This window comes from Denticeps clupeoides, chromosome 6 (genome assembly GCF_900700375.1).
Source record: "Denticeps clupeoides chromosome 6, fDenClu1.1, whole genome shotgun sequence".
NCBI classification, from domain to species: domain Eukaryota; kingdom Metazoa; phylum Chordata; class Actinopteri; order Clupeiformes; family Denticipitidae; genus Denticeps; species Denticeps clupeoides.
The window spans coordinates 19,536,137-19,563,756 of NC_041712.1; the positions used below are offsets into that span (position 1 = coordinate 19,536,137).

Sequence of the window (27,620 nt, forward strand, 5' to 3'; positions counted from 1 at the left end):
GGTTCGAATCCCGAGCCACCAAGGTGCCACTGAGCAAAGCACCGTCCCCACACACTGCTCCACGGACACTGTGCTGTGTGCTGTGCTGCAGTATATCACATTGACAATCTTTTCAATTTCACTTCACTAACTGAAATTTACTGCGCCACCTAAAATCTTGTTAGGGCCGGGCGTGCATGTTGTATTGGGAAAGCTTGTATAGCAATCCAGACCATGAGATCAGCTTAGTTTAAATGTCTCATGACTGTCTTCAGGAGGCTGCTCAAGCAGGCTGTTCAACTCACAACTCAGATAAAAGAGACATCTGAGCCTGAATTGCCCAAGGCATTTGTTTAATAATGAAAAGTATTGTACACATTGTAAGTATCACCCATGCAGAGATCCAGGTAAAGGGTTCATTTTCTCTGTACAATCAAGTGGTCGAGTGTGTTTTATTGTCATTCATTCTACAGCAGTGAGAAATAATATTCCTCCCTGGACCATGGTGAACAGGTTTAAACCTTGTTAAGTAAATATTTGAGATATTTAGTCACTGAAGTTCAGCTACATAAAATAAACAGTTTGGCTAAACAATTTGCCCAACAATTTTTTGTGTTCATTTACAAAAAGTAAAAAAATGAACAGTAGAGGGAGACAAAAAATGAGAGAGCAAATAATGTAATGAAAAGGCAAAAAGGTTGCAGTAACTAAATGGACTTGTCAGTCATATTTTAAATTATTCAGTTCATTCATTTTCATATGAGAATTATTTACCATATACATTATGGAGACTTTTCAGAGATATGGATAGTTATGTGTGCATTCTAACTTTATTTCATGTAAATGCACAATCACGCCAGTAAGCAAGCATTCCTGTGCTTGCCATTGTCAGTGTGGGAATTGAGGACTCCCACAGTGATTTTTTTTTTTTCACAAAGTGGCACGTGCACAGTGGCACAAGAAAAAGATGCTTGATGTTCCAGCAGCGTCTGCTGTGGCAAGTCTGACAGGAACCCATGTGAGTAATAACTGCTTTAGGGTAATAAAAACTGTAAGAATCTTCTGTAGTAGAAAAAGGAAACTGAATGTAAGCTTTATGCATAAAGTAAATAATATCTTTGCAAAAGATGTTTGTGTAAAAAAAAATATTAGAGATTCATTTAGAAAGTGCAGTACGGTCATAAATAAACATACAAAAAAACAGTTATAATCATTGACATACTCTTAAGTAATACCTTTGTAAATACAAATACATAAAACAGACAAGAAACCTATTCAAATGCCATTTGGATTACTTTGTAATCACAGGCTACAAATGCTACGTCCATTTAGAGAATCCTCCCATGTAAACATGTACTTTAAACACCCCCTTTCGTCAGGAAAAAACAGCTTTGACTCCTTTGGGCTGTATTGTGTCCCGAAGCTTGGACATGGACTAGAAAAGCAGATGGAGGTTACTGTGAGAGGGCTGGAGGTCATCTGGACAGTCCACACTCCGTTCATAATAGAATGAGATGCAGGCACGGTGCTTCCGAATGCTGGCAAACACTTTAAGGTCACCCTTTAAGGTCACTTCCAGAGAGTCCAGAGAACAGTGGGTGCAAAACAAGCATGCTGATCCTCGTCACCCATATCGCGTATCCATGTCATGAGCAGACAGACGCGGCAGGTAGACTTTGGGGTGGTAAATGGTGTGACGTGAGGACTCCATGCAGATGGTGGAGCTGGTGAGGCTCTTGCGCTCCTTCAGGGTGGAGCGGTGTTGCCAGCGGCACAGCAGAAGTTCCACCTGCTCCCGGAAGAAGCTGGTGGTCAGGGTGTAGAGGATGGGGTTCAGGGCGCTGTTGATGGGCAGCACGAAGATCACTACCCAAGAGTTTATGGTGTCTGTCCAGAACAGAAAAGTTTTAGCAATAGGCTTGAGTTTCCTGAATTTTACAGCATTTAATTTGACCTTTCCTTAAAAACATTAATGTTCAGGAACATTTGTATGTTCAGTATAGAAAATTATCAAAATTTTCACATCCTGCCATTTCTACTGCTTTCTCTTGCCTGGTATCTCCACCTGCAACAAGGACAGGATCTTCACCAGGAATATGGGGATCCAGCAGAGGGCGTCTGAGAACACGATGAAGAAGAAGCGGTTGGCCACCGCCACATCTCTGTGGAGCCTACTGCGGAGGTCCGTGGCATTGATGCCTGTCTTGTAGATGGAGTAAAACATACTGGAGTAGGACAAGACAATCACCAGGAAGGCCACCAAGTTCAAACCTAAAGGGGACGAGTCAAATATCAGTACACGCCAATAAACTCCTACACGCATGCTATCCATCTGTGCTCTTTCCTGTTTAAAAACCCTTTTTTATTGCAAGGCTAGTGAACTGTCCCTAGGAATGGCTTTGAAAGAAAGATCTGTTGAGGCTGAAGGGTATTCTTGTCATACCTGTCACACAAGCACATTCTTAAAAGCATATTAGATTTCTTGTCTCCTTCTAACTGCAGCATAACCCTATATACCGTCAGGACAATTTCCACTAAGCACTAAGGAGGAACAACTAACAGGAATTGGAACTGGTTTGAATCAGCAAGACTTCTGGGTCTAGTTAGGGTGATTATTCCACCACTGAGAAAAGTCTTGAGAAAAGTTCTGCTTTCTAAAGCAGCACATGTTTGGGATGAGCCTGTAACCCACTTCACCCAAGCATTAAAACAATTCAGCAAATTATATTCTGATTTTTAATTTCCAAATTATATCCCGCTCACACTTCTGCGTCTTGCACCAGATGGTGATCAATGCAGAATTTCAGTTCACTGTTTCACTTGAAATTTGAACTAAAGCTCCTTCACTCACCCAGGAATATCCCTGTAGAATACCCTTTAGCTGTGGGCTTCTCAAGCCTATCTGAATGCAGCGGGAAGCAGACGCCGTTACGCCCATAGTAGTTCCCAAATAAGTCTTCATTGAGCAGAGGCACAACTGCAATCACGAAGCCAAGCACCCAGATGGAGGCCAGCACCAGGCACGTCTGCAGCTTCCCCGGTCGCAGGTGACTGAAGGGGAAGACGATGACCAGGAACTTCTCCAAGGTCAGGTACGTCAGGAGCAGCACGGACACTTCGGTGGACAGCATGGCCAAGAAGCCGATGGTACGGCACTCTGGACTCTCCATCCAGTTCAGGGCATTGCGATTATACTCGCCGCGGAACTTCACGTCAAACACCCCCACGAAGAACAGGTACACACCCATCAGGCAGTCTGCACCTAGAACAAGGAAGTGACCATGAACCTATGTGGAAAACAGGGATCCTCTGTTCTTAATGCCTCCATCTTTACAGTGGTAATAGCAGTATACATACAGAGCATACACAGGAGGCTTTCAACCAATTTACAAAGGGGGTGAGCACCATCTCTTACTTATACAGCACTGACATTTGCTGCAGACTTTTACTAAAAAGCACAATTGGTATCAAAGCAAAACAAAATGGCATGATGCTCTCAAGACACCTGGGCTCTCTAAGGCTTTCAAAGTCATCTGAACTTTCAAAGTCATCTGATCCCTGAACAGCTCACACTACACAACTTTCTGACTTTCACAACTTTCTCTGATCCAGTGATAAGAATTCACACTATGCAACTGATTGGTGAAAGAGGGACACACACTAGACGATCTTTCCTCTCCTGGGTCTCCAAAACAGCATTCTGTCACAATATGTAAGAAATGACACAAGAAATTATGTGACCTTTTTTTCAACAATTACTCACAAAAACAGTAAACAGTAAAGGATTGGCACATATGGCTCATCAGTATCAGTATATCTGGTGCTGTGTTTAACCATGTTCACACAAGAAACAATCAACCTTCAACCTCAAATTCTTCTTACCATGGTGTAGGCCGAACTGGGCTCAAAATGTTGAATGAGAAATAAACTGCCAGGCTCCTTTCAGATGAGGATCTGAGTGGGCTGGTTTGATATTGACAGAATACTGGATTTATAGAGGTAGACCAGAGCCACTTTTGGATCTCTCACGCATGACGTTTGATTCTGCTGGAACCAATGAAGTGTGAGAAAAACGTGGGCTGATACGTCTGGACTGATTCTAGATTAAAATAACTTTTGTCAAAACTGCATTGTACTTAGCAGACAAATATAAAATTGGATGTAGTATTACATTTGGGTACATTGCGGTTTAAACAACTCTGTTCTATTGACAAGGCAAATGTGTTTTTATGGAAATAATGGTAACTGGAGACCCAGATCCAGAGTAAAATGCACCCGTTTCCTCCGTTTTATAGTGATTCTGCTGATGGCCAAAAATCATTTCCCTATTTCTCTACAGCTCGTAATACAAAAAAATGAAATATCACGCTGCTTACGGGCTTGGCATCAAGTTCTTCACCTACCAGATCTCAAGTCCAGCTGTCAAACTGTCTTATGTATGAGGGACATGAGGGACAAGACCATGGCAGCTATAGGACCTTCACCACAGTAATCTTTAAAAGTGATTATATGTAAATGTAATCACTATGTAATTATTATTACATACATGTAAATGTAAATGATTATATTTGGTAAATAAGCTATTTTCAGCTTTTGAAGTTGTCCTAAATGATTGGACATTTGGTCTTCACTAAAATATTATTACAAAACACATGCTATAACAAGATTAAACACTAAAATGGTAATCCGAATAATCCTGTTGGATCATGACATCTGGACTGCATATGGAAGGGCATCTCAGGTCAGGACTGGACCTGTGGCTCTGTGATTTCTTTGCAGAATGAGTGGACGACTCACAGCACAGCACTTTGATGCACGCAGCATGCAGGTTGTTCTCGGCGCGAATGAGGGAGCGCATCCCGATGACAAAGAGATTCCCAAAGCAAGTAATAAAGGCCATGACCCAGACGGACACCCGCAGGACGAGGTTGGCCAGCAGGTTCTCGAAGGACGAGATCCCATCTGTGTTGGGCTTACACGTCCGCACATGTGGCGCATAGGAGCAGTACTGGAAATCTTTAAAGTATCTAGACAACAGCAACAAAAAAATAATAACAATAAATGATGTTTTAAAATTGCTTACAACAGTAAAGCATCAGAATTTTTGACAAAAGTCAGATTAGACAGAGAAGAAGACGTACATGTGAGAAAGATTCCTCATTGGAAGAAACATCTTAGTGTGGATGTCTGGAATCTCTATACCCTCCAAACCTCTATTAAAAGATTTATTAAAGATATACATATGACTATTTCAACACAAACGCAGATGTCATCTTTTCCAAAAAAATAATTGAACTCACAGAGACTCCAAGTGAATCAGACGATCAAAGTGAGCCGAGTTGATGTGGAGCAGGGGGTTGTGGGAAATATTTCTGCAACAAACAAATAACAGTTAAATGCAACTGCTGCCTATTAAAGTCAGCGTATCTGGACATTGCAGTCAGCAGGGGAGAGACTCACAGCTTCAAAAGTGATGTTAAGCTCTTGAATGTTCTGTCGGGGAGTTCTGAAATCCCATTGGATGACAAATCACTGAAGAAGAGAATACCATGATACAAACAACAAGTGAGAGAAAATGCTGATATTTTGAAACCCTGCATGTTTTTCTAATTGACTAAAGTGCGCTACACCATATAGCACTGTGGTACCTTACATTCCATTTACTCTGTATGTGGTGTTGTATTGCATGTTTTGCTTGTTGTTGGACCACGTACAGTTCCGCCAGAACCCTGAGTGACTGGAACGTGTTTTCTGGAAGAATCTTGAGTTGGTTGTCACGCAGTGTCCTGTACAGGACAGACAGTTGGCGGTGAATAAACAAACTGATGCAAAAAGACGCACTTACTTTGGCATACGGCACATCTAGACACGAAAGGGACGAAAAGGAAACGCCCTGCGCAGACAAAACACGCGCAGCACGACTTTCATTTGGGACAGCACATCTGAAGAGAGATATATAGGACAGAGCATCCTAATACTATCTTTTTTACTTGGGGCATGCTGACCTTTACACACACAGCGAGTGCCTTTCTCCTTCACAAACACACACACACACACGTGTATGGAGTTTTCTGCCTGCTTTGCAGTGGACAATGGGATGTGTAATGATGAACAGGCCCTGTGGCAGGGGAGTGTGAACAGGAGTTGTTCCAGCCTATTAGAGCCCACGGTCTGCCCGCACAAAGGGACCGTGACGCAGCCATCGTCTATCAGTCTGCGGTGGCTTCCTGAGGACACAATCAGTCCTGGGCACCCCCCCCCCAGAGCAAAATCCTTACAGACAATAACTCATATGTGCCTACAGCAGTAAAAAAAAAATGTTCAGCATGGCTCTTTATCGCTGAGACACACACACAATTTGTAAGGCAAATAAAACCTGATTTTCCTCACTGAATTTACAAAGGGACTTTGTACAGTTTCTGTCCTTTGACGCTGATATACAGAAGGCCCGCAAAAGTTACGTTCATGAACATGCCACTCCACTTCATTTATATTTCATTATTAGCTAATTTGACCTCTACTGATCACACAGCTGATCACACATCGGTAGGTGGTGACCCGACATGAGTTTTAAAAAATCTATATTTTCAATGTGTGAAATGTGGCAGTCCTGGAACGTTTAGTCCTACAAAAATGGAACAGACTATTTTTCCTGTGTTCTGACCCAGTCCAACCTGTTCACCTTCGATACAGACAAGACTCAAAGCCGCTCTGCGATACGTTCCCCAACACATTTGCTGAATGGCTTTGCATTTTGTAAAATATGAGTTTCCGTTCTTTAAAAAGCTGGTTTTATCGGTGGAGAACAATGCAATAATTTTAATAAAAATGGAACCATGGAAGAAAAAGATGAATAATCTAAAGATTAATAATCTAAAGAAAAGAAACTTTTAGGAGAAGGCTGGAGAGAAAAAAATCGATGCTATCGACCATAATAATGCATGCTAAACATGTTCTTTGACGCGCCTGGAGACGAGGGTCTTGGAGAGGTTTCTAAAGAGAGCCTACATATAACAGCATGAGACTGCAGCAGTGTCTGTGCCCCAAGGTTCATTACCTCCACCATTCAAACTCCGTCCATCATCTATCTGCTTAAAAAAAAATACGTTTCCACACAGCAATGTCCTCATAGACGCTGTAGATAAGAGCATACAGAGCATCGGGGTTGAGGGGGGCTGCAGACCAGGTAAAGAGTACTCACAGTGCGGTCAGCTCACTGCAGGTTATCAGGGTAGAGTAGCCGATTGTCTTGAGGTGGTTTTCTGCCAAATCACTGAGAGATGAGAGCGAGAGAAAAAAAAAACTCCATTACAAGCAGCAAAGGGACAACAGTAGGAGAAAATTCTTGAGCTTTTGCAATGAAACACTTCTGGGGAAGTTTTCTATTATTAAATGCCTGTAGACATTCCATTGCTCCCGGAAAGACGTCATAGTTAGAATGTCAGCTCTTTACGCATTATGAAATGCTCTTGGAATGTTCCCCATTAGCTTGGCACAAGCAAGCATGGGACTAAATTCAATCAGCTAGAATGTAACTGCTACTGGCAGAGCTTGTCAGCGGCTTGTGAGAGGAGAAACATTGCAGAGATACAATCTTAATAGCTCTGGACCTACTGGCATTCACTTTAACAGCAGTAATAAAATTACCGAGGTCCATGAGCATGGGCCCTTTGGCTGTGGCCCCCGACTGCAAAATCCTGCCATGTGCTCAAAGCCCCAGCACAGCATTTTGAGCTACATGAGTGACACGCTGTCAAAACAAATATTAAATAAATAAACCAAACAGACGGCCTGCAATTGCATAGTTAATGAAGATCTCAGCTCAGGGGTTTGTCAACAAGCAGATGGCATTTTTTTCTTGTGTAATAGAGCACTCATCAAGGCTGACATGAGGATTGCGAAGGGACATGACAATGCGGCCGGCACTGCCAGCCCTGTATTTATTTTCTTTTGCACTTACTCCAATAAGTGTAGAAAAGAACTAGTCACAACAGTGGAAATTATGAAATTTGGTGGTCGAGAGAACTCTAACCTTTAATGTAGGGCTGCTGGGCAGAAAAAATTTGCATGCGCTGATGAAGCCCACAGAGCATTTAGTAAAAGTCGAGGGGGACAGAAAAAAATTGAACTATTATCGCTTTGCCAAAACAAATGAGAACTCAGTCCATCAGTGGACTCAAATGAAGAGATTTATCTTCACATTCACCATCTGTAGAGAGCTTAATCATGCAGGGTGGCTGGTGATGTTAAGAAAATCACAATAATAACCCCACATCACTGAAGAATTCATTTCCTGAGAATTATATTAGAAGTATCCCACTGTCTCTTCTGTTGACTCATGTCACCCACCTACTGCATTCATGAATACATGAGTACTGAAAAGAAGCTATGTGAAATTGTTTGTTAAGTCATTTGATAACATTAATATGGATCCCATTATAAACTATTCATTCACTTTTGGTTGTCTGTGAAATTCCGTTAATCCTTGCTTGTTTGTAGGTTGTGTGTGTGTGTGTGTGTGTGTGTGTGTGTGTGTGTGTGTGTGTTGTGTCCAGACAACTAACTGTCTGGACACACACTAACCCTGCAGACACACCACCCATAGTTCCCAGATTACAGAACACTGTCAATTTCAGACCGTCCCTTTCTGCACTGTATGTAGTTCACACTCTCCCCGTAATAAGGCTGGGAAGACTAGGACTGCTTGGTGAAAGCGAGTGAAACATGCTCTATACAGTATATGGTAGCTCGGCCAATGATAAATTAATAAATGGTGGCTCCGCAATGAATACCTCCAGCAGTCAGAGTTATGGATTAACCGTCATTCTTGATTATCATGCACAAATGAACATTTTGCCATAATTAATCTCAGGCTGGAGTCGGAGTTGCGTTTGGGGACTACAATTATTAATCTCTTGATGAGGTGATTCTCTTTGTTTCAGGATCAAACACCAATTTCCCATTTAACATTCCACACATAACCCACACCGCCTGTTTAATGAACACACACCATTAGCGGGACGTGTTTCAAATAAAGTATTAGCGTGGGCATCAGATCCGGGCCTTCGCTCATTACTGAACTGTAATACAGTTTGTCTTATTCATTGGCTCATTAAAAATGTATTTATTTGTTGTTGACAGTAATGGCTACAGGGGCTATAAATAGAGAGAGGAAATGTAGAAAACGAAACATCAAGCCAATAAAAGTGATCATGTGACTTGGGGATCACCGCCATCGTTATCTGCTCCACTGTCCATAGCTTTGAGGTCAGTTGTGGCACCACTGTGGTAAACATTGTGCTTCCAAACAGGAAGTGCCCTTGTGTAAACATATCTTCAAACGTCACAGCCATATTCAAGTCAGACAGGCCACTCAAACATGCCTGATGTTGCCAATGTAGCACTAAATTCCATTCTAACTACTTAAAATTGAGCTATATTTTAATGAGGCGAAGCCAGCACAAAAAATATATACTCGGCACGTTCACCAACTTCTAACCAAGGGCCCTACATTTGGTGTCCAGACACAGGCACAAATGACCTTTATGGGTGTGCCAAAATCTGTCAAGTTATTTTGTTGTAGCCTGTGTTAACTCTCTTTATTATTCAGAGGAATGTTTATGGCGGAAATCAATGAGAAAAGCAGATCACTTCACTCTTAAAAGGTGGGGGTAAAATACAATGCTGTATTGCTGTTATAATGACATATGCACCGAGGAAAGCAGACCAAAAGCAAATCACTTCACCAAAGCATGAACTGTAAATGTATGCCATTGGTGTAAATTAGGGGATACAACACAACTGTATATAATTTCATTATTTGGTTAAAATGATTCGTAGAACAGAAAAGGACTGAAGAAAAGAATCCTATCTACCACTTAATGCATCTGCCATGTTATCGCGTTTGTGTCCATCTCAAGCATCATGCTCCTGTGTATTTCTTAAACACAAAATCAGATACGTTCCTCCAGAAAACAGCAAAGCCCTGGGCGGACAGTGCAAGGCGAGGTGGAAAATGCACCTTACATTACCGAAATAGAGTCCTAAGTGCTCACAACATATCAGCAAGGAAATCCAAGTGAATGGAATGATGCACTGTGAATCAATCGAAATGAGTAATGACTAAAGTCCTTTTTTTTTACATCTAAAAGCCATAATATGTCCACCATAAGACATGATTGGAGGTTTAAAGGTAAGCACCCTCATTACTGCCAAGTAGGTAGATATTTACTACTTACAGCCAGCTGAGGGATGGCATGTGGTAGCACAGGCTGAGTTCAGGTAGCTCCACAAGAGACGTGTTCACCAAAGACCTGGGAGATCACACAGACATTAAATTATTTATTTTTATTATTTACATTAAGAAATTATTAATAAATGTTTATCATGTTCAAATGTGCACAAAAGTCTGCCCCGCAAAGAGATGAGATGAAATGAGAAAGAAGAGCTGAATCTCTGTGGAAAACCACTTTTCACTGGAGACGTGCAGCCACCCACTTCTCATGAGGGGATCCCACAGCTGAGAATCAAATTAAGCCACACATGACTCACAAGCGTCTAGAAAGCGCCACGGTGCCATTCTATGGGGGATGTTGAAAAAAGTGGGACATTCCGTTTGGCAGCTTTGAAGGTAAAGGAAGAATGTGGGCGTGCTCACATTCTCATATTCTGTCTGAAGCGCAGCCAGTCTGATATCTGTCTGAGTGCTTTCTGACTGGCCATGCAGGTGAGCACGAAAGAAGGAAGAAATGGAATAATGAAAAATAAATTAGTAATATGAAAGGTGCGAATGGAACAGAATGATTCCATTGAAGAAAAGGCTGTCAGGCAGATACGAATGTTATTTTTACTCAAAAAAGAAAAATGCTATATAAATCCCCGACAAAGACATCAAGAACTGCATAATAAATTGTGGAATCTTTTTGGTTCAGGTATTGATCATATCTTATGTCATCATAGTGGGGTGGTTGTAACCTAGTGGGTAACTCAATTACCTCAGAAACAGAAGACGACAAAGTTATTGGTCCAAGATCCACTTACTACCATTGTGTCCCTGAGTAAGACACTTAACCCTGAGTGTCTTCAGGGGGACTGTCCCTCTAACTACTGATTGTAAGTCACTCTGAATAAGGGCATCTGTTAAATGCCAAGAATGTAAATGTCAATTGTCCCTTTCAGCAAATGTCATTTCCTTCAACCACTGACATATGTAATAAAACAATATTTATATTAATGCTTAATATTTTTAATTAGATGAGGGAAAGCACAAAGTAAGATTGAAAGCTGCTCAAGTCATTGAAATGTAGTGCCACGTATCGAAAGAGAGAATATCCAGAAGTGATACTTACAGGAAAGTTAAAGACTTGAGGCCAGCAAAAGTGTCCTGGGAGACAATCCGGAGTGGATTGTGATCCAAGATTCTAAAATCAAAGCACATATTTTACAATGTCAAACGTAAGTGTACTCTCAGAGATTTTCAAAAATTTAATTTAAGGCCACAGTGACTTTATTTTAAGGGGGAAAAAAACTCCTATCTGCACATAGGCCAAAAAAAACTAACCAGTTTGCCATGCTGGTAAATCAGAAGCCTGAAAAACGGACTATTTTCCAATTTTGTAGGTCTTTATCAGATGTCCCTCACTGTAACAAGGGTTTAACTAAAGTATAACTAAAGGGTATAACTAAAAACTATTTTAGCTAGCCCTGCAAACTGTCACAAGGTTGATGTAGATTCATCAAAAATTCTAAATTTCTTTACACAAACACCGAAAATTGAGCCTCTGAATACATGTGCAGGTCTAACAAGCTACAATATTTTGTTTGTCCATATTTTCTGTGGCTTTTCTCAAAACTGACAGTTGGAGTTAGATGAATAGATCTCATTAATGCCAATGGACAGATGGATTATGGATTTCCCACCCTGTCAGATCATAGGAACAATGAATTGTAATTATGCGATGAACTGAAATGAATATTGGTTTAAGGCTGTTTTTAACAGAATATTGTGAGAAGCCTACAAAGACCAAGCTGTTCCGGTGAAAGAAAAATGTACAATATTTGTCACAGTAAATGCCTCTGTGGTGACCTTCGCGGGGTCTGTCTTGCAGAGAACTTTTCAAAGCAAGAAGAAGCCTAGACCATCATCATAAGTCTTCTGAACTTCTTATCACGTACTGTACATCTCCTGTGACCCGATAACAGACCACTGGCACAGCAGCAAATGGCCTGAATTCCTCCTCGCTGCTGAACAGGGTGCTGGCGAGACATAATAATGTCGCTTTGGAACATTACCACTCCGCCTGTTTGTACTCACAGCCAGCGCAGCTTATGAAGATCAGAGAAGACACCAGGACTCAGTGAGGTGATGCGATTCTGGCTGAGGAACCTGAGCATGAAAAAATTAATTATTTTACCCTTAATCCCACACAAACACAAAATTATTTTTCTTCTCTTTAAAGGACCAAACGTATCAGCAAGAAGACTAGATTCACACTAGACTCATTTACCCAGCAAACATCCCATCAACAGTTTAATTAAAGGACTCAAATGATGAAATGATGATTCTGAAAATGAAGGCGCTACTGCATAGATGCAGTTGGGGAGGGGCTGAGAGGAGATAAGGGGGAATATTGCCAAAGTCCATATAATAAATTCAATTTTAATTTGTCACTACCTTATCAGTCTCTTTACCCAGAAGACAAATAACTCAGACACGCAAAGGAGCAAAACAATTATTCAGCTATGTTTAATGATAAATGTTTAGATTGTTCTAAAACACAAACCCACACAAATTGTGTTTGTGTGTGTTTATGTATTCATATATTTGGATGTGTGTTTTTACAATTGTGCATATACTTTCATGTCCAACAGAACGTAATTGGGCACAAAATCACTCGGGGCAAAAAGCTGATGTCAAATGAGACAGAATCGATTCCTGGCACAAAAGCATCAAATGGGTTCATTCTCTTTCATTCTCACCACGTGGGATAAAGTAAGGCAGTGACTGTCTGACTCACAGTCTCCTCAGCTTGTGCAGTCCACTGAAGGCCCAGCTCGACACCATCTGTATGGTGTTGTTCTGCAGGAACCTGTCAAAAGAGACACAGTTGGTTCTCTCGGTTGGCAGCGATTCTCTCGGCTCAGTGAACTCAGGGCGCTTGAGGTAACGCATTAAACTGGAGCTTCTAACACAACAGAACCTCTGAGAAAGAGAGGGACAAAATGGAGATATGGGTATCAAATTAAAGCGCTTCATGAGCTTGTTCTACTGCCAGAGGAAATATTATTTTCCAGTTCAGATTTGCTAAGAAATTTCAATTAGCACTTTATTTCAAATGAACTTTTTTTTTAACATGATAAACATTTATTACTCATTTCTTAATGTAAATAATAAAAATAAATAATGTCATTGAAATGTCCCTCTGGTTATACCCCTCTGGATACCTCAGCCAATTATTGTTCAAATCCAGATTTCTTTCCTTTCTTTTAGGTTCATAAACACCCTGAAAAATCTGTTCGTACCACCCTGAAAAAATAAAAAATTAACATAACAGCGATTTATCTATCATTGTGAGAAATGAACATTTGATAATGTAGTAATGAGCTTTAAATCAAGGCTTATATCAAAGCATATTAAATGTACCTCAGTGTTTTATATCTATATATATATATACACACACACACACACACATTTACACTGAATTAAAAACAATGCAAACAATTTTGTCATTAATTTAACAAATTTGACAAGGTTGTGACTTTGACTCTCAGCTCAGACCTTGTGTCTGTGAGATTGCATGCTCTCCCCATGTTGGCGTGCATTCTCTCTGGGTTCTCCAGTTTCCTCCTGCCATTCAAAGGCATGTACGTTAGGTGGATTGCCGGCTATAAATTGACTGTAGCTGTGAGTGTGTGAGTGAATTTGGAACAAAAATATAACCAAAAGTTCCACTGGTTCCAGTTCCAGATTTTTTTAGATTTCACAACACTGTGACGATAAATCGATAATTTGGGATAAATTAAAATGCACACTATGGGTGATCTCAGGTCTTGCTAACCACAAGGCTCACAAGGCTCAGTCAGTGCAGATTTTATGTCTAACCTAAACCCCAAGTCTCCAAGCTCTCTCTCGCTCTCTGCAGTGAAAGAACAGGCATGTAACGCACTGATGGAGGAGTGCAGAAGACATGATGAAAATAAACACATTTCTGCGTCTTCTGACGCATCAGAACAAGTTCTCATCTGACATCAACAAGAAGTGAACAGCCTCACCCGGAAAAAGGCCACGAAAAAGCTGTCATCAGCATATTGCATTCAGTGACAAGAAAAAAAATTAGGTTCTCGGTGGCGCAGAAAATAATAATCATTGTTGGATCAGAAGCATTCCAATGAAAGCAGCCAAGGGTTTCAGAGTAATTCAACACTGATGCATATCATGGATGCATAAAATTCCTAAGGATGTAGTTTTTCACATGCAGGTCTTCTTCTGGTGCTGCACTTTTCTTTTACAGTCTAGGGGTCTGCAGTTCAGGCGACTGGTGATTATAAATTTATTTAGCAATTTTATCTGGATTGTTTTTGCTCTCAAAAGTAAATGGACAGATCTTTGCAAAAATCCCCATTACTAATAAAACCGTCTCGGTGGCCCCTGAAAACCGCCCTGGGATTATTTCTTTGCACAGAGGAACCTGTGTATCCAGTACAAACAGTAGCAAGTCAAACAAAGTACAACAGTAAGAATGTGCCTTTTGCTACTCTGCCCAAAATAGATTTTTCTTGAATACATTTTTTATGCCATGCAAATATTTGCTGTCTGTTAGCTAAATTCTCTGCTCTTTAGGTCTGTAGATGGTTAGCATGAGGAAGCCATAATTAATTTCATAAGCATGATTTAGATCAATCTAGATTAAACCAGGGATTTATCTCAATTCACCTCATATATGGTATTGTTCACTGCAATATGAAATGCATAATGGGTCATTAATCTCTTGATTAATTTTATGTTCCTGTGGTACCTTGCTCCACACATGGTAACTCAAAGCAAATGAGAAGACACATAAACCAGCAGGTTTCTCATCCAAGGCAAAACTTTGCCCAGGATGATCCTAGTTCTCCAACAGGAGACCATTATAAACGGATTGGTCTATTTTCACATGAAAGACGAAAAGAAGCACAGAGTCTGCTGACACTCACAGTCTCTGGAGGTCGGGGTATTTGGAGAAGATCCCGGCCGAAAGCTCCCTTATGGCATTGCTTTTCAAAGACCTGTTCATCAAAGACAAGGCTGCGTGTGACACACATGTAATGACTCTGGGGGGGGGGGGGGGGGGGGGGGGGGGGGGGGGTTACAAGCAAAACGCTGCAAATAAGGCATTAATTATGACTGCAGGGACCAGTTGGCGGGTTTCAGATGCTAAACAAATAGCAAGCTGCAAATACAGATGATTGGCAGAACAGCAGTACTCACAGCCAAGTGACGTTGGGTGAAACCAGTGGAACCGCAGAAAGGTTCACCTGCACACACTCCACCTCAGTTTTAGTGCAGTCACAGTGCTCAGGGTACTGCTGCAGATCTGCACAAGGACAAAACAACATTAATTAACACGGTTTTAAGAACTTTCCTGTGTTTTGAACGGTATTTTATTTCTGTTACATGTTGTGCCCAGCCGGCAAACATCAGTAAGATTTATGGGCAGGATAATCCGAGTCTGGTTCCCTGCAGTCTAAATCTTTTGGTGATGCTAAACCCTGATTGTCCATTGTCCATGTTTGTTTGCTCCTGGGTACAATGATGGATGGATGTTTCCAAATCCCCTTTACTAGTAAAACCTTCTCCCTTCTCATTATTCTCATTGTTTATCAATGCAAAAGAGTACACACAGAGGCCTCATTAATATAAGGACAGAAATCGGCTTGAAATTTCCTGTGATGTCCAGTGATTTTTTTTCTGTTTGTTTAAAACTGTCCAATAAGCTAAAATCATCAAAGGAATGTGAAGATCTAAAATAAATAAATGTACATAAATAGTTCTTCTCTAATTGACTAATTGTTAACTGGTTGTCAGTTTAATAAAAGAAAATAATTTTTTGCTATAGACACGATACTGCACACTAAGAGAGGGGCTTGTTCACTAATATAATCAACTCTTTTTTTATTTGCTTTATTTTATTTATAAGGAACCATGTACAGTAATAGAGATAAATGTTACCATTTGATGCATTGTTGTAGAGCTTCTTCTGCACATCTAGTACAAAGTAAAACTAGTCTGCAGCACTTTGTTTCCTCAAACCTGATAAGCTGCCCTCCCATTCCCCTTGTATTTATACAAATACAAAAATATAATTAAAAAAACACCTTAGGGATAGAACAGATGTCACTTACAGCAATCATTCTGAGGATCCTTTGGGTCTACTTTCGTAATAGTGCGGTCAAAAATGTCTGCCCACCCACTGTTGTCCCCTGAAAAAAATCACATATGGAATAAAGAGAAATAAAGTGAGTGAGTGTGTTGAAAATAACACAATTATGAATGCTCATACACACACTTTCTTCACGTACCACAATGGTCCTCGTCCGCCCCGTTCTTGCAGTCTTTGTGGCCGTTGCACTGAAGCACCTGGGGTAGGCATACACTCATGTTCCCGCAGGGAAACTGTCCCAGAGGGCAACCATCTGTTGCCACCCTGCTGGCTACTAAAGATGCAGCTGGAAAGAAGAAGACAGAGAATCGAAATGGGCAATTAAAACGGATTCATTTGGCCCATGGAAAAGGATATTATCATTCCGAACGTGAGCAACCATTTAATGTGGTCAAGGTCACAATGCTCTGAAATGTATTTGGTATAATGAAAAATCACATTCATTACTTTCAATTGACAGACACTTTATCTAAAGCAACTGACTAAAGTGCTAAATCTGTTCAATAAGATATTACGATTCTATCATGAAAAGCTAATGGACTGGACATTGGAGGTGAAAAATGAGAGTACCTGTGCCAAAGTGAGCAGGGAATAGCGAATCTAGGCTGATATTACACATTCCTGGCATTTGACATTTTAATATTCAGAATTAATTAATTAAAAATACTCTAAATAAGCAACAATATACTGTCATCAACAGGAGCCCAGTGGAGAGAGTGGACAGCTTCCAATACCTCGATGTTTACATCATGCAGGACCTGTCATGGCCCTGTCATATCAACACAATGGTGAAAAAGGCCCGGCAGCGACTCTACCATCTTAGACGCCTGATAGACTTTAGACTGCCTTCCAAAACTTCTACTCCTGCACCATAGAGAGCATCCTGACAGGAAACAATCCAACCTGGTTCGGGACCAGCACCATGCAGGACAGGCAAGCCCTACAGAGGGTGGTTCGATCAGCCGAACGCACCAAGCTCCCTGACCTTCAATCGATCTACAGCAAGCGGTGCTGAACCTGGGCCAGGAAGAAAGGTGAAGGACCTCAGCCACCCCAACAATGGACTGGTCTCTCTGCTGCGATCAGGAAACATTTGCAATATTGAGGTCTATAGCAGTCGCAAAAGCATTTCACCGCATATCATACCATGTATGACTGTGTATGTGACAAATAAAATTTTAATTTGAATATAATTAATAGGCCAATATTATATTACATAGCTGTTTAATACAATATACATACAGGTAGATTCTCACTGAAGGCATCAAAACTATGAATGAACACATGTGGAGTTATGTACAAAAAGTGGAGACCTGGCCTCCACAGACACCGGACCTGAACCCAATCCAGATGGTTTGGGGTGAGCTGGACCGCAGAGTGAAGGCAAAGGGGCCAACAAGTGCTAAACACCTCTGGGAACTCCTTCAAGACTGTTGGAAAGGTGACGACCTCTTGAAACTCATCGAGAGAATGCCAAGAGTGTGCAAAGCAGTAATCAGAGCAAAGGGCGGCTATTTTGAAGAAATTAGAATATAAAACATGTTTTCAGTTATTTCACCTTTTTTGTTAAGTACATAACTCCACATGTGTTCATTCATTGTTTTTATGCCTTCAGTGAGAATCTACCAATGTAAATTGTCATGAAAATAAAGAAAAAACATTGAATGAGAAGGTATGTCCAAACATTTTGCCTGTACTGTATAAATTGTTTAAATGTTCTAAGTAAAAATGCTATATCAGATATACCTATACTATTTTACTGTATTTCTTTCCCAAGAGCATAGGGGAGCAACTGATCTACACCCATTTACCTGCTTTGTTCTGTTCTTAGGTCTCTGGAAGTGTACAAAAAGTGACAAATGTATTGAATAATGAAATGAAGCATAGGGTTAAGTGTCTGATATCTGCTGAGAACTTTTATAAATATTTTAGATAAGAATGTTCAAATAACTTTGAGAGCTATCCTATACTATCCCAGCAATGCTGACCTCATAATAAAGCAGTAAGTCTACAATCCGCACTTAGAGGTGCACTAAATAATTCACTAAAAGCCTAAAGCACAAGGTGTACATCTTGCTTTTAGTGTGTGAAATTATCCTGTAGTTGTAACTACTTAATGTACTGACTTGGGTTACCCCAATCAAAGAATATTTATTTTCTCCAAAAAGGCATTGTTGATGATAGAACATTCCCATCAACAGTTTGAAAATACATAATAAATGTTCAAAAACTTTTGAAAAAGCATTCCCAAGAAAAATCATACAATTCATTTATAGTCACTGTGTAAATTGAATGGCTTTTACAGTCAGTCATCAATTCAACCCTTCAAAAATAATTAATGCAAACCTTCTGTATCCTTCCGAGTCAGACACAATTCATTATTTTTTACCCCCTAGTTACCACTGCTGACAGATTCTTGATCACCATGGTCACATCACCCATCACTTCCCAGAATTTAACTTGTTTAAATTGTTCTACACTTTTTGTCTATCCTCCCTCCCTCCTGCCACCAGTTTGCGACTTTTCTGCCTTGGTTTTTTGTGCCCATTCCTATTGTCTGTGGTATTTGTCCCGAGCTTCAAACTAAGTGGTCTTTCCATTTAATGTGTCTCTTTTAGCTCTTGGTTCATCCTTCAGGCAGTCGAAGACTGAAGTTATGTAGTTTTGTGTACTTTTTTCACCTGTCAAATCAAATCATACTCTGCAATACACACATCTGACTATTGTCCTGTCTGAAATTACATGTATAACTGCAAAAGACTAATTGTCATGATCCGGTCCGGCAGGGGTTACTCCGGGTCCAGAGTTTCATGTTGGTCTTGTGTAATGTTTCCTGATTGTTATCACCTGTGTATAGTTGTATAAAGCAATCCTGTTTGTGTCTGTTTGCCGTCGGCTCGTTGTTTGGTGATGTTTCCCTTGTCTTGTCTGCCATGTATTAAACCCCTGTCTTATGACATTGTGCGTATGCGTCATTCTTACTCGCCATGTCCAGCAATCGTGACACTAATATTTCTGTTACCAGCCCATGAATGGTTTCCAGAACGCTGAACAATTGCTACAGACCAATCAAAGGAAAATGTGCATCTTAAGCTTTGAAAACCCCTTGACACAAGCCAGCACAATTGTTCTGTACCATTCAAGATCACGCACATACACACACTCTGGCATTTATGTATGGTGAAAACAACCCTTCCTGTCAAAATGGAAACGATAATGATAATTATATTTATAAGGAATGATTAAAGGTCACCAAACTGTTCAAATGGTTTTGAGCAACAGTGAGAGAAGCCTACATTTGCTCAGAGCAACATTTAGAATATCTTGGCATGAAATGGCTTGGCTTGATCCAAACTTGACCTCAGATACAAGGCAGAAGGAAGTCTTTCCAAAACACAATTCAACTGAGGATGTTTCAGGTCTCTTCAGTCTCAGGTCAAAAACCAGGAAAGTCAAGGTCAAGGGAAAAACATGCACAAGTTTTCTCTATCAGGAAGTTCTTCAGCAGCACTTTCCAGAATCTGCATACCTCCTGAGTTTGAAGGGGAAGCATTGCAAAGGTTGTTAAGAGATCTCAATACTCTTACATTTATGGCTATTTAACATAACCAACATGAATCAAAAACTAATATCAGTGGAAGTCACTGATGGACCTAATTTCCCATCAACATGTTCAGAAATCTCAACATTATACATGTACTTCAGCATTTGTTCATAACATTATAACTACCTGCCAAATATTGAGTAGGTCCTCATTCGCCAATAAAGCAACCTGAGACCTCTACAAATACAGAGACATTTGATACCAACCCATCAGTATTACATCCTTTTAGTAGCCAGGTGATGCCTCCATCAATCAGACTTGATTTTCCTGCACATCCAACATTTTTTTAAAATGAGATCTACAGATTTCAGAGGCCAAGTAGACACCCCAAGTAGACATTGTGTCTCTCAAACAATTTTTGAACCATTCTTGCAGTGTGGTAGGGTGCCTTGTCCTGCATTGTCCATCATAGTGTATTCATGAAGGGGTGTATTTAATCAGCAATAATGTTTAGCTGGTACCTAATGGTACCTACTCATGAATAGCTGGACACAACAGTTCCCAGAAGAACATTGGCCAAAGCCTCACACTGCCAGCAATGGGCCTGCATTCTCCCCAACAGTGCATCCTGGTGCCATGGAAAACACGATTCAACAGACGTCACACCTTTCACACACCCAATTTAAGATACAAATGGATGGGACAACTTGGGCCAGCCTCCACTCCCCATTTCACAGGTTTTCCTTTCTCTGACCATTGTTGGAAGGTCCTGATGAATGAAGACCAGATATGCTCTGGCCCTGCTGTCTAGCCAACACAAGTAAGTCCTTGCCATAGTAGCTAAAATTCTTACACTTTATCATAGTGATAAAATGTTCACTTGCTGCTTTATACATCCCACCCACAGCCACTGTAGAGACGCTATTAGCGATATTATTCGCTTATCCTAATGTTATGGCTGATCATTATATGAAAACATTATTCGAGGGATGTTTTTTTCGGTACATTAGCTTTTAGCAGAACACTGATTGTGATGGATGTGAGTTTATGGTGCTGGAAGTGAAGTAGCCTGAAGCTCAGCCGAAGCAGCTTGTTTCCATTCACCTCCAGAACCACAGAAGACGTATTTGATGTGACATTGGTAAAGGATCTGTCTGCTCTCAAGCTTCTCTGTGTTCCATCACAATGCAGCACTGAGAGCTTTGTTCCACTTAGAGCGTAATGAAAAGCCTTGGGGTCGGTACGTTTACAACGCTGCGAAAAGAAATCAATTAAGCCCCAAATCGTTAGCATTGGGCTAAATCGGTGAGCTAATATTAGGTGCTCCTCATCCTTATTCTTTAGGGATTATTTCTGATAGTCCAGTTGTCAATTTCCGGTTGCTAATCTTTTTTTTTTATTATTGCAAGGTCTTGACAGTGAGTTTTATTTTGTTTTGTTTCAGAATAATACAGTTTACGGTGGTGACACTAAATACTCAATAGCGGCTTGCGCCGCGGCCACTCCGTGCAAGATTCACGACTCCGGCACTTTTTTATGTTTATGGTCATGGAAAGTGCGGGTGGCCTGAGTGGATCTGTATTAATATTTCTCTGCTCTTAAATGTGTCACTGAGTTCTTTATTTTCAAAGTGACGCATTTGGTTTTATGTAAGGCCCTAAATAAGACAGTGTGCCTGCTTGATTTCTTTTTGGACTCTCATTCCTTTTATTCATTCTGTTTTTAGGCAGGTCCCTTTAACAGTAATGTACCAGCATCTTGTACCAGTTTCTTGCTTCTTTTGCTGTTTAATAATTGTTTAAAAAATCTGATAGTAGAACGTCCAAGTAAGATATTTAAGGAATCAGTCAGAAGAAGGCGTGCAGGCGTAATGAGTAGCACGAGCCTAAAAACATTATTAAATGATCACTGACAGGTCACTGTGGGCTTTTGCGGATGCTTGTGCATTAAATGATCCTGGGGGGGAAAAATACTCATTCACTACCCATAAACGACATGCACGTTACTCGATTTTTCAGCTTCTTCTGCAGTGCATGTGCATTTCCTGTATTTTTGTGATTCATACCAGTGTGCCCCCGGATATGGATTAATGTAATGCTGTTTCCTGGCCCACCCACACTGTGTTACAATGAAATACAGCTATGATTGCAGGCGAGCATTAGGTGTGAATGGAACAATGAGTAACAGTCACAAAAAGAATTTTTTATGTTGAATAATAACGGTCCATCTCTCTTTCTCTGTCTATAAATGTGAGTTAGGACAGACGGCAAGAGTCTGTGGCCAAAATGAATCTTGCTTTCAAGAATTTTTGTTTGAAACCTTTTTGGCATGTTTGTAGCAATTATCATTTCAGTGTAATTAAACACTTCAATGCTATACTGCTTTGGAAACTGGTGTACATTTACAAGTGGCATTTATGAACATTTATGCTTCTACTAAATATTAATAATTCATGCCTGACACTGTTTTCCCCTCTCTCGGGTTGATCTTAATCACTTTTTTTTTATCCTACTATTAAAAACAGTCCTGCTCTTTGGCATTTAGCTCAGGATAAAAGGATGTTAGCGATGTGTATCTGCCTCAACCGCATCATATTTCAGTTCCATTTTATTCATCGTGACTTTGTTGTATTTCTGTCCCTGTGTCTTCTGTCTTTGCATCCATTTGTTCTGATTACGTGTGAACAGCACTTTGGTGACACTTGCCGTCTTCAAATCTGATTTACAAGTGCATTTTATTGCTCAGTGATCTTCATCCAAATTTATGGGTGTTTTACGGCCCTGCTGGGAGTCCAACAAACAGCTCTGATACAGGCTGACAGGCCGGCGAGGCGAGGCGAGGAACGGCGTGATCCGTCCGCCGCCACCTCGCAGCTTCACGAAGATTACCCAGAGCACAGTGGGATAATTGGAACCGGAGAACGTCTCAGAGGCACGTGCACTCTGAAAGGGAGCTTGACGCATGGCACCATGCGCGGTGTCAGCTGGCGGCCCCGCCCTCCCCTCCCCTCCCTGCAGTGTTGCTGCTGTTTTTTCGCGCTGTCCAGTCAATAGCTACTAATTGGTCTGCTTACACCCAGTACCGCCTCCTGTTACCAGTTAGAGGAAGCACTATAATGACAGGTGAACCCTTTTTTCACCCCGTGCATTAGCTTTTGAGCAACAAGTGGGTGACAAGTGGGAGGACAGAGTCAACCGGGCAGCCCACAGTTTAATCATTCAATTAATACTGATGCCACACGTTGGTTTATGTCAAGTTTTACATCAGATTGTCGTGGGATATACATCATTAAATACAATCTTTACATTCTTTCTTATTTTTTTTACGTAGCAGTAAGCAGTTCTTGGACGATCATATCAACGATTGAGGCAGTAGATTATTGTAAAATATTCTTCATTGACATTGATTTGGTTTTAGACTGATCGACATTCTATTGATTCATCTGTCAAACAACATCACTAACACATATTGTCACTTGATGTTTCTTTCTCAAAAAAAGAGTATTATAAGAGGAATCTTCTGCGGAACAGGACTGAGAGAGCAGGAACCCCCCGAGCTCAACAAATGAGAGAGCTCAGAGCCGCGAGTTCAAGCCCCAACTCTTTTTTTTCAAGCCCAAATCTTGCTCGTGCCACTGAGCAATGCACTTAACCTTATGTAGCTTTGAATGTAAATGCAGGGAATAAGATTGGGCTTGTCATTAGGGACGGACTCATTTATTATTTCTCATTTATTATTACCTTATTATCTAAGTTAATGCAGGATTGGCATTTCAAATATGTTCATTTACAGCATTTATCAGACGCCCTTATCCAGAGCGACTTACAATCAGTAGTTACAGGGACAGTCCCCCCCTGGAGCAACTTAGGGTTAAGTGTCTTGCTCAGGGACACAATGGTAGTAAGTGGGATTTGAACCTGGGTCTCCTGGTTCACAGACGAGTGTCTTACCCACTAGGCCCACTGGTCATTCATTCAAACTCTCTAGACCTAACAAGACCTTTCTCAACAAGCCAGAATTTCAAGTGAAAGATTTTGGGGGAAATTATGTATTTCCCTGAGCATTATGAAGTCTAATCCTTTCATTTGATTGGACAGTCTCGCTATTTGTTCTATTCCTGCACAAGTGCTAACACTGACTGTCTTAATTAAACTGGGAAAAGCATGCTGAGGCAGTCGCAGCATTGAAATATTATGGCTGGATCCTCCAGACGGAGCTGGTTGTACTTAAACTAAGCCAATTCGAAAACAAAAGGAACATTTACAATTTGCACAGGATCCCTTTGCATTTTAAGCAGCTTCAGCGTTGATCTCCGAACAAGCCGAGCTTCGTTCTGAAGCGCTCTCCCTCTGCCTGTCCTGTTCTCACATGCAGCCGGGTCCCAGGGAACCCGAAGGGGTCTCTGAAGGAAGTGCTTGTCCAGGGACACACATCCAACATTCCTACAACGACCTAACGCCTCAATGTCCCAATCGTTGATATGATCATCCAAGAACTACTTACTGCTACGTAAAAAAAAATTAATGCAAAGATTATACTTAGGATAATTGCTAAAAGACATCAAGCGTCCTACTCACTAATTACCATCCCGAGCAGCAGCCGGGGGACAGATCGCAGCCAAATGGTGACGGGACTGTGAGCATCTGGAAAGTCAGTCGAGGAAGAGCCAGGCAGATGTTCACTGGTCAGGAGGATCTGTCACCTAAATAAAGCGAGCGGGTGGCTGAGGGCAAGATGCTGCTGCTGAGAAGCGTGCTGCTGGCATGGTGAAGACGACACGCTTATTCCTCCATGGCTTTTCATTCAGACATAGACGTACATGAAAATGTCCGTGTCTGTCCTGCAGGTTTTTTTGCTGGGAAGAGCCTCCACTGGTTCCTTAATTAGTTCTTACTTACAGACATTAAATTGTCATGTAGCTCATTAACAAGTCACGGTTTCACAGCAGCATACTGGCAAAAGCAACACTGAAGATCTCACCAGAACAATATGTCCAGATAGTTTTCAGATTGGGGTAATAATAATTTTTTTTTTTTTTTTTACTTTATGGATTTTTGACATGGGGGGACAAGCACCATTAATTTGTTCCATAAAAGAGCAATTTAATGCAACTGCTTGAAATCAGCAGTTACTTCAGCAGGACACCAGTGCAAAACAGAAACAAAAATGTAGATTTTGTAGTAATTTTATTCTTGCTCTCCTGTTTCTCAATAAACACACATATTACCCAGTCATACAAATCAAGGGGAATACTTCGTGATTTATTCACACCCTTACTGTTCAAGAGACTGGGCAAATAAATCATGATGCATTCCTCACAAGGTCGTGTTTAGACCCCCGCTTTCATTCCCAACGTCCACAGAGCAGCACAGATCTTCCAGTCCTTCCCAAGAGCTCAATAATAAACGCATCCAAGACATTTCAACAGCCAACCAGAGGGTAATAAATAATAAAAAAAAAAAAAAACTTTTATTAGCCACAGGCGCCACGCCCACCCTGCCTTTCTGGAAGACCACTTTAAACGTCACCAGCGGCGGTGAATGGAGAACAGCCTGTTCCCCTCACATCAGCTCTGCCCTCTCATCTGCCACCAACTTTGTCGGGGAACTTGTCGCCGGGAATATCGGGAGGACCGGCTGCTTTCTAGGATTCACATCCTGCGCATTCAGGACTAGAGGTTTTGCACAAGTTGCATTTCTGTGTACAAACCCGTTGCACGTGCAATATTTTAAGAGAGGTGAAATGGTGTAAAATATTAAGTCATTTACCTTGGACTGGTGTCACCAGCGCGCAAATTCCAACGAGCAGCGCAAGGACGGGCACATCCAGAACCGCGGCAGGAAGTTTGCGTGGTCGCATGGTCCCTGCTTGTCCCCGCGTCGGTCCCCACTGCGCCCCGACGTGCGGCACGACGCCTCAAAAGGGGGGCATGGCCAGCCCGGAGCCGCCGTCCAATCACCTGCGGAGCGGAGCGGAGCGCGACCAGCCGCCGCCGCGGATTCGCGTCTCGCCGCCGCGCGCCTCGGGCGCGCGCACAGCACGCGCGTCCCCGCCGCTCGGATCTCCGACCGCGCGCGCGGTCTCTTTTAAACAGGGGCGCTGGGTTCGACAAGAAAACGAACTGTGTAATATAAGGAAAGGGGATTTCATTAAAAAAAAAAAAGAAAAAGAATTTAGGACCATTACCACCTTACAGTCAAGGACAATCAAATAAAAAGGCATCTGAGGCATCTGCAGGTGGGCCGTTTTTTTCCTTTAATAATCTAGCACAGTTCTTGCTAGTAGTTCATATTTTCCATAAACATTCGTTCAAAACGAAGCTTTTTGTTCCATTGAAAATCTGAGAGCACCTCCCCTTTAAAACCTTTGTGCTTTTTCATTTAATTGATAAAAAAATGTTTCTATGCATTCGTGACTTCTGCTCTGGTCTGTTGTCTTGTGATGTTGTTTGGTCCTTGACAGGCTGCAGTATGTTCAAAACTCAGCTGCCAGGGTTGTCACTCACACAAAGCATCAGCGTCAACCGTTATTCGCCTGCACTGGCATCCATATCTCCCATGAAATCCACTCCTTAACCCACAAATGCCTCCACGCCGGGGTAAAAATCTGACCTGTTGCTGCTTCTACACTCCAACTAGGAGCCCTCGGTTCCAATGGACGAAGGACTACTCTCCATCGCTCACACCAGGCTGCGTTCCTTTGGCAATGGAACCTTCAGTGCTGCCGCTCCTGCTCTGTGGAATTTGCTTGCCTCACCATGCCCCGCCTCTGGACATTTTACACGGCCAGCAGAAAACCCAACTGTTCTCTGAGCTCATGTATGTAACGTGACTTTTCTCTAGACTTAGCGGTGACCTCACAAAGGTGAATTTTCCAAAATCAGGGAGGACAGTAACATTCACAGACAACCTGTGTGTCCTGGATCCTAATGTCTTATCTACATTTCTCCAAATGACCATTGGATCTTACATTTTTCAAGGGATGAGGGCTTGGGTAGGGCCATAATCTACAACAGAGTGAATTAAATAGATGTATTCATAGTCGGGGTCCTAGTGAACCGGAATTGATCTCTTCATCGATGGTAACTTGAAAGCACGTTGTAAGTCGCTCTGGATAAGGGCGTCTGCCAAATGCCGTAAATGTAAATGTAAATAATGAATCAGTATCATGCTGTATGAGCGCTAAAGTATTTGGATTCTTCTGCAGAGTCTGCATGTGCACTGCATTTGGATCGCACTCAATGACAGGGGGAAAGTGTGGTGGAAGCCTAGTGGGTAAAACACTCGTCAGAAGACGACAAAGTCACAGGTTCAAACCTCACTTTTGTGTCCCTGAGCAAGACACTTAACCCTTAGTGTCTCCAGGGAAATGTCCCTGTGACTAAAAGGTAAATGTAAAATTTAAATGAAGAAGAGCGGCAGAGAGGCATTCTGGGTCTGGGTCACTACCTGTTCTTGAAAATAATGACCTTCACAGACCCATCAGGGTCTCTAAAGGGACAAAATTGCTCCAAATCTCATTCTATGCCCTCAGATGCCTTGATACTTGTGTTATTTACATTTACATTTAGAGCATTTATCAGACGCCCTTATCCAGAGCAACTTTCAATCAGTAGTTACAGTCACCCTGGAGCAACTTAGGGTTAAGTGTCTTGCTCAGGGACTCAATGGTAGTAGGTG

General features: G+C 41.4%; 1 protein-coding gene across 2 annotated transcripts; it reads right to left on the reverse strand.

Annotated features, from left to right (window-relative positions):
• Window positions 1–358: 358 nt before the first annotated feature.
• Window positions 359–26,662, reverse strand: rxfp2a (relaxin family peptide receptor 2a). Of its 2 annotated transcripts, XM_028983132.1 has the most exons (19): window positions 26,553–26,662; window positions 25,710–26,062; window positions 16,537–16,683; window positions 16,360–16,437; window positions 15,446–15,551; window positions 15,172–15,243; window positions 12,996–13,067; window positions 12,293–12,364; window positions 11,328–11,399; window positions 10,218–10,292; window positions 7,181–7,252; window positions 5,694–5,765; window positions 5,440–5,511; window positions 5,280–5,351; window positions 5,121–5,192; window positions 4,777–5,006; window positions 2,831–3,241; window positions 2,032–2,250; window positions 359–1,866 (listed from the first exon to the last, which is right to left on the reverse strand). In XM_028983132.1, exons 2-19 carry the CDS (start codon window positions 25,798–25,800, stop codon window positions 1,604–1,606), a joined length of 2,268 nt encoding a protein of 755 aa, XP_028838965.1. In that variant the 5' UTR covers window positions 25,801–26,062; window positions 26,553–26,662; the 3' UTR covers window positions 359–1,603. The 2 variants fall into 2 exon arrangements, with proteins under 2 accessions (XP_028838965.1, XP_028838966.1); XM_028983133.1 differs by lacking the exon at window positions 26,553–26,662 and having other exon boundaries at window positions 25,710–26,080.
• Window positions 26,663–27,620: the final 958 nt, after the last annotated feature.

Coding starts and splice junctions, on each gene's coding strand:
- rxfp2a (XM_028983132.1), bottom strand. CDS start 25,800: ATGCGACCACGCAAACTTCCTGCCGCGGTTCTGGATGTGCCCGTCCTT. Junction 5,193..5,279: donor CTGATTCACTTGGAGTCTCT/GTGAGTTCAATT, acceptor ATCTTTTAATAG/AGGTTTGGAGGGTATAGAGA. Junction 3,242..4,776: donor GTGCATCAAAGTGCTGTGCT/GTGAGTCGTCCA, acceptor TCCTTGTTCTAG/GTGCAGACTGCCTGATGGGT.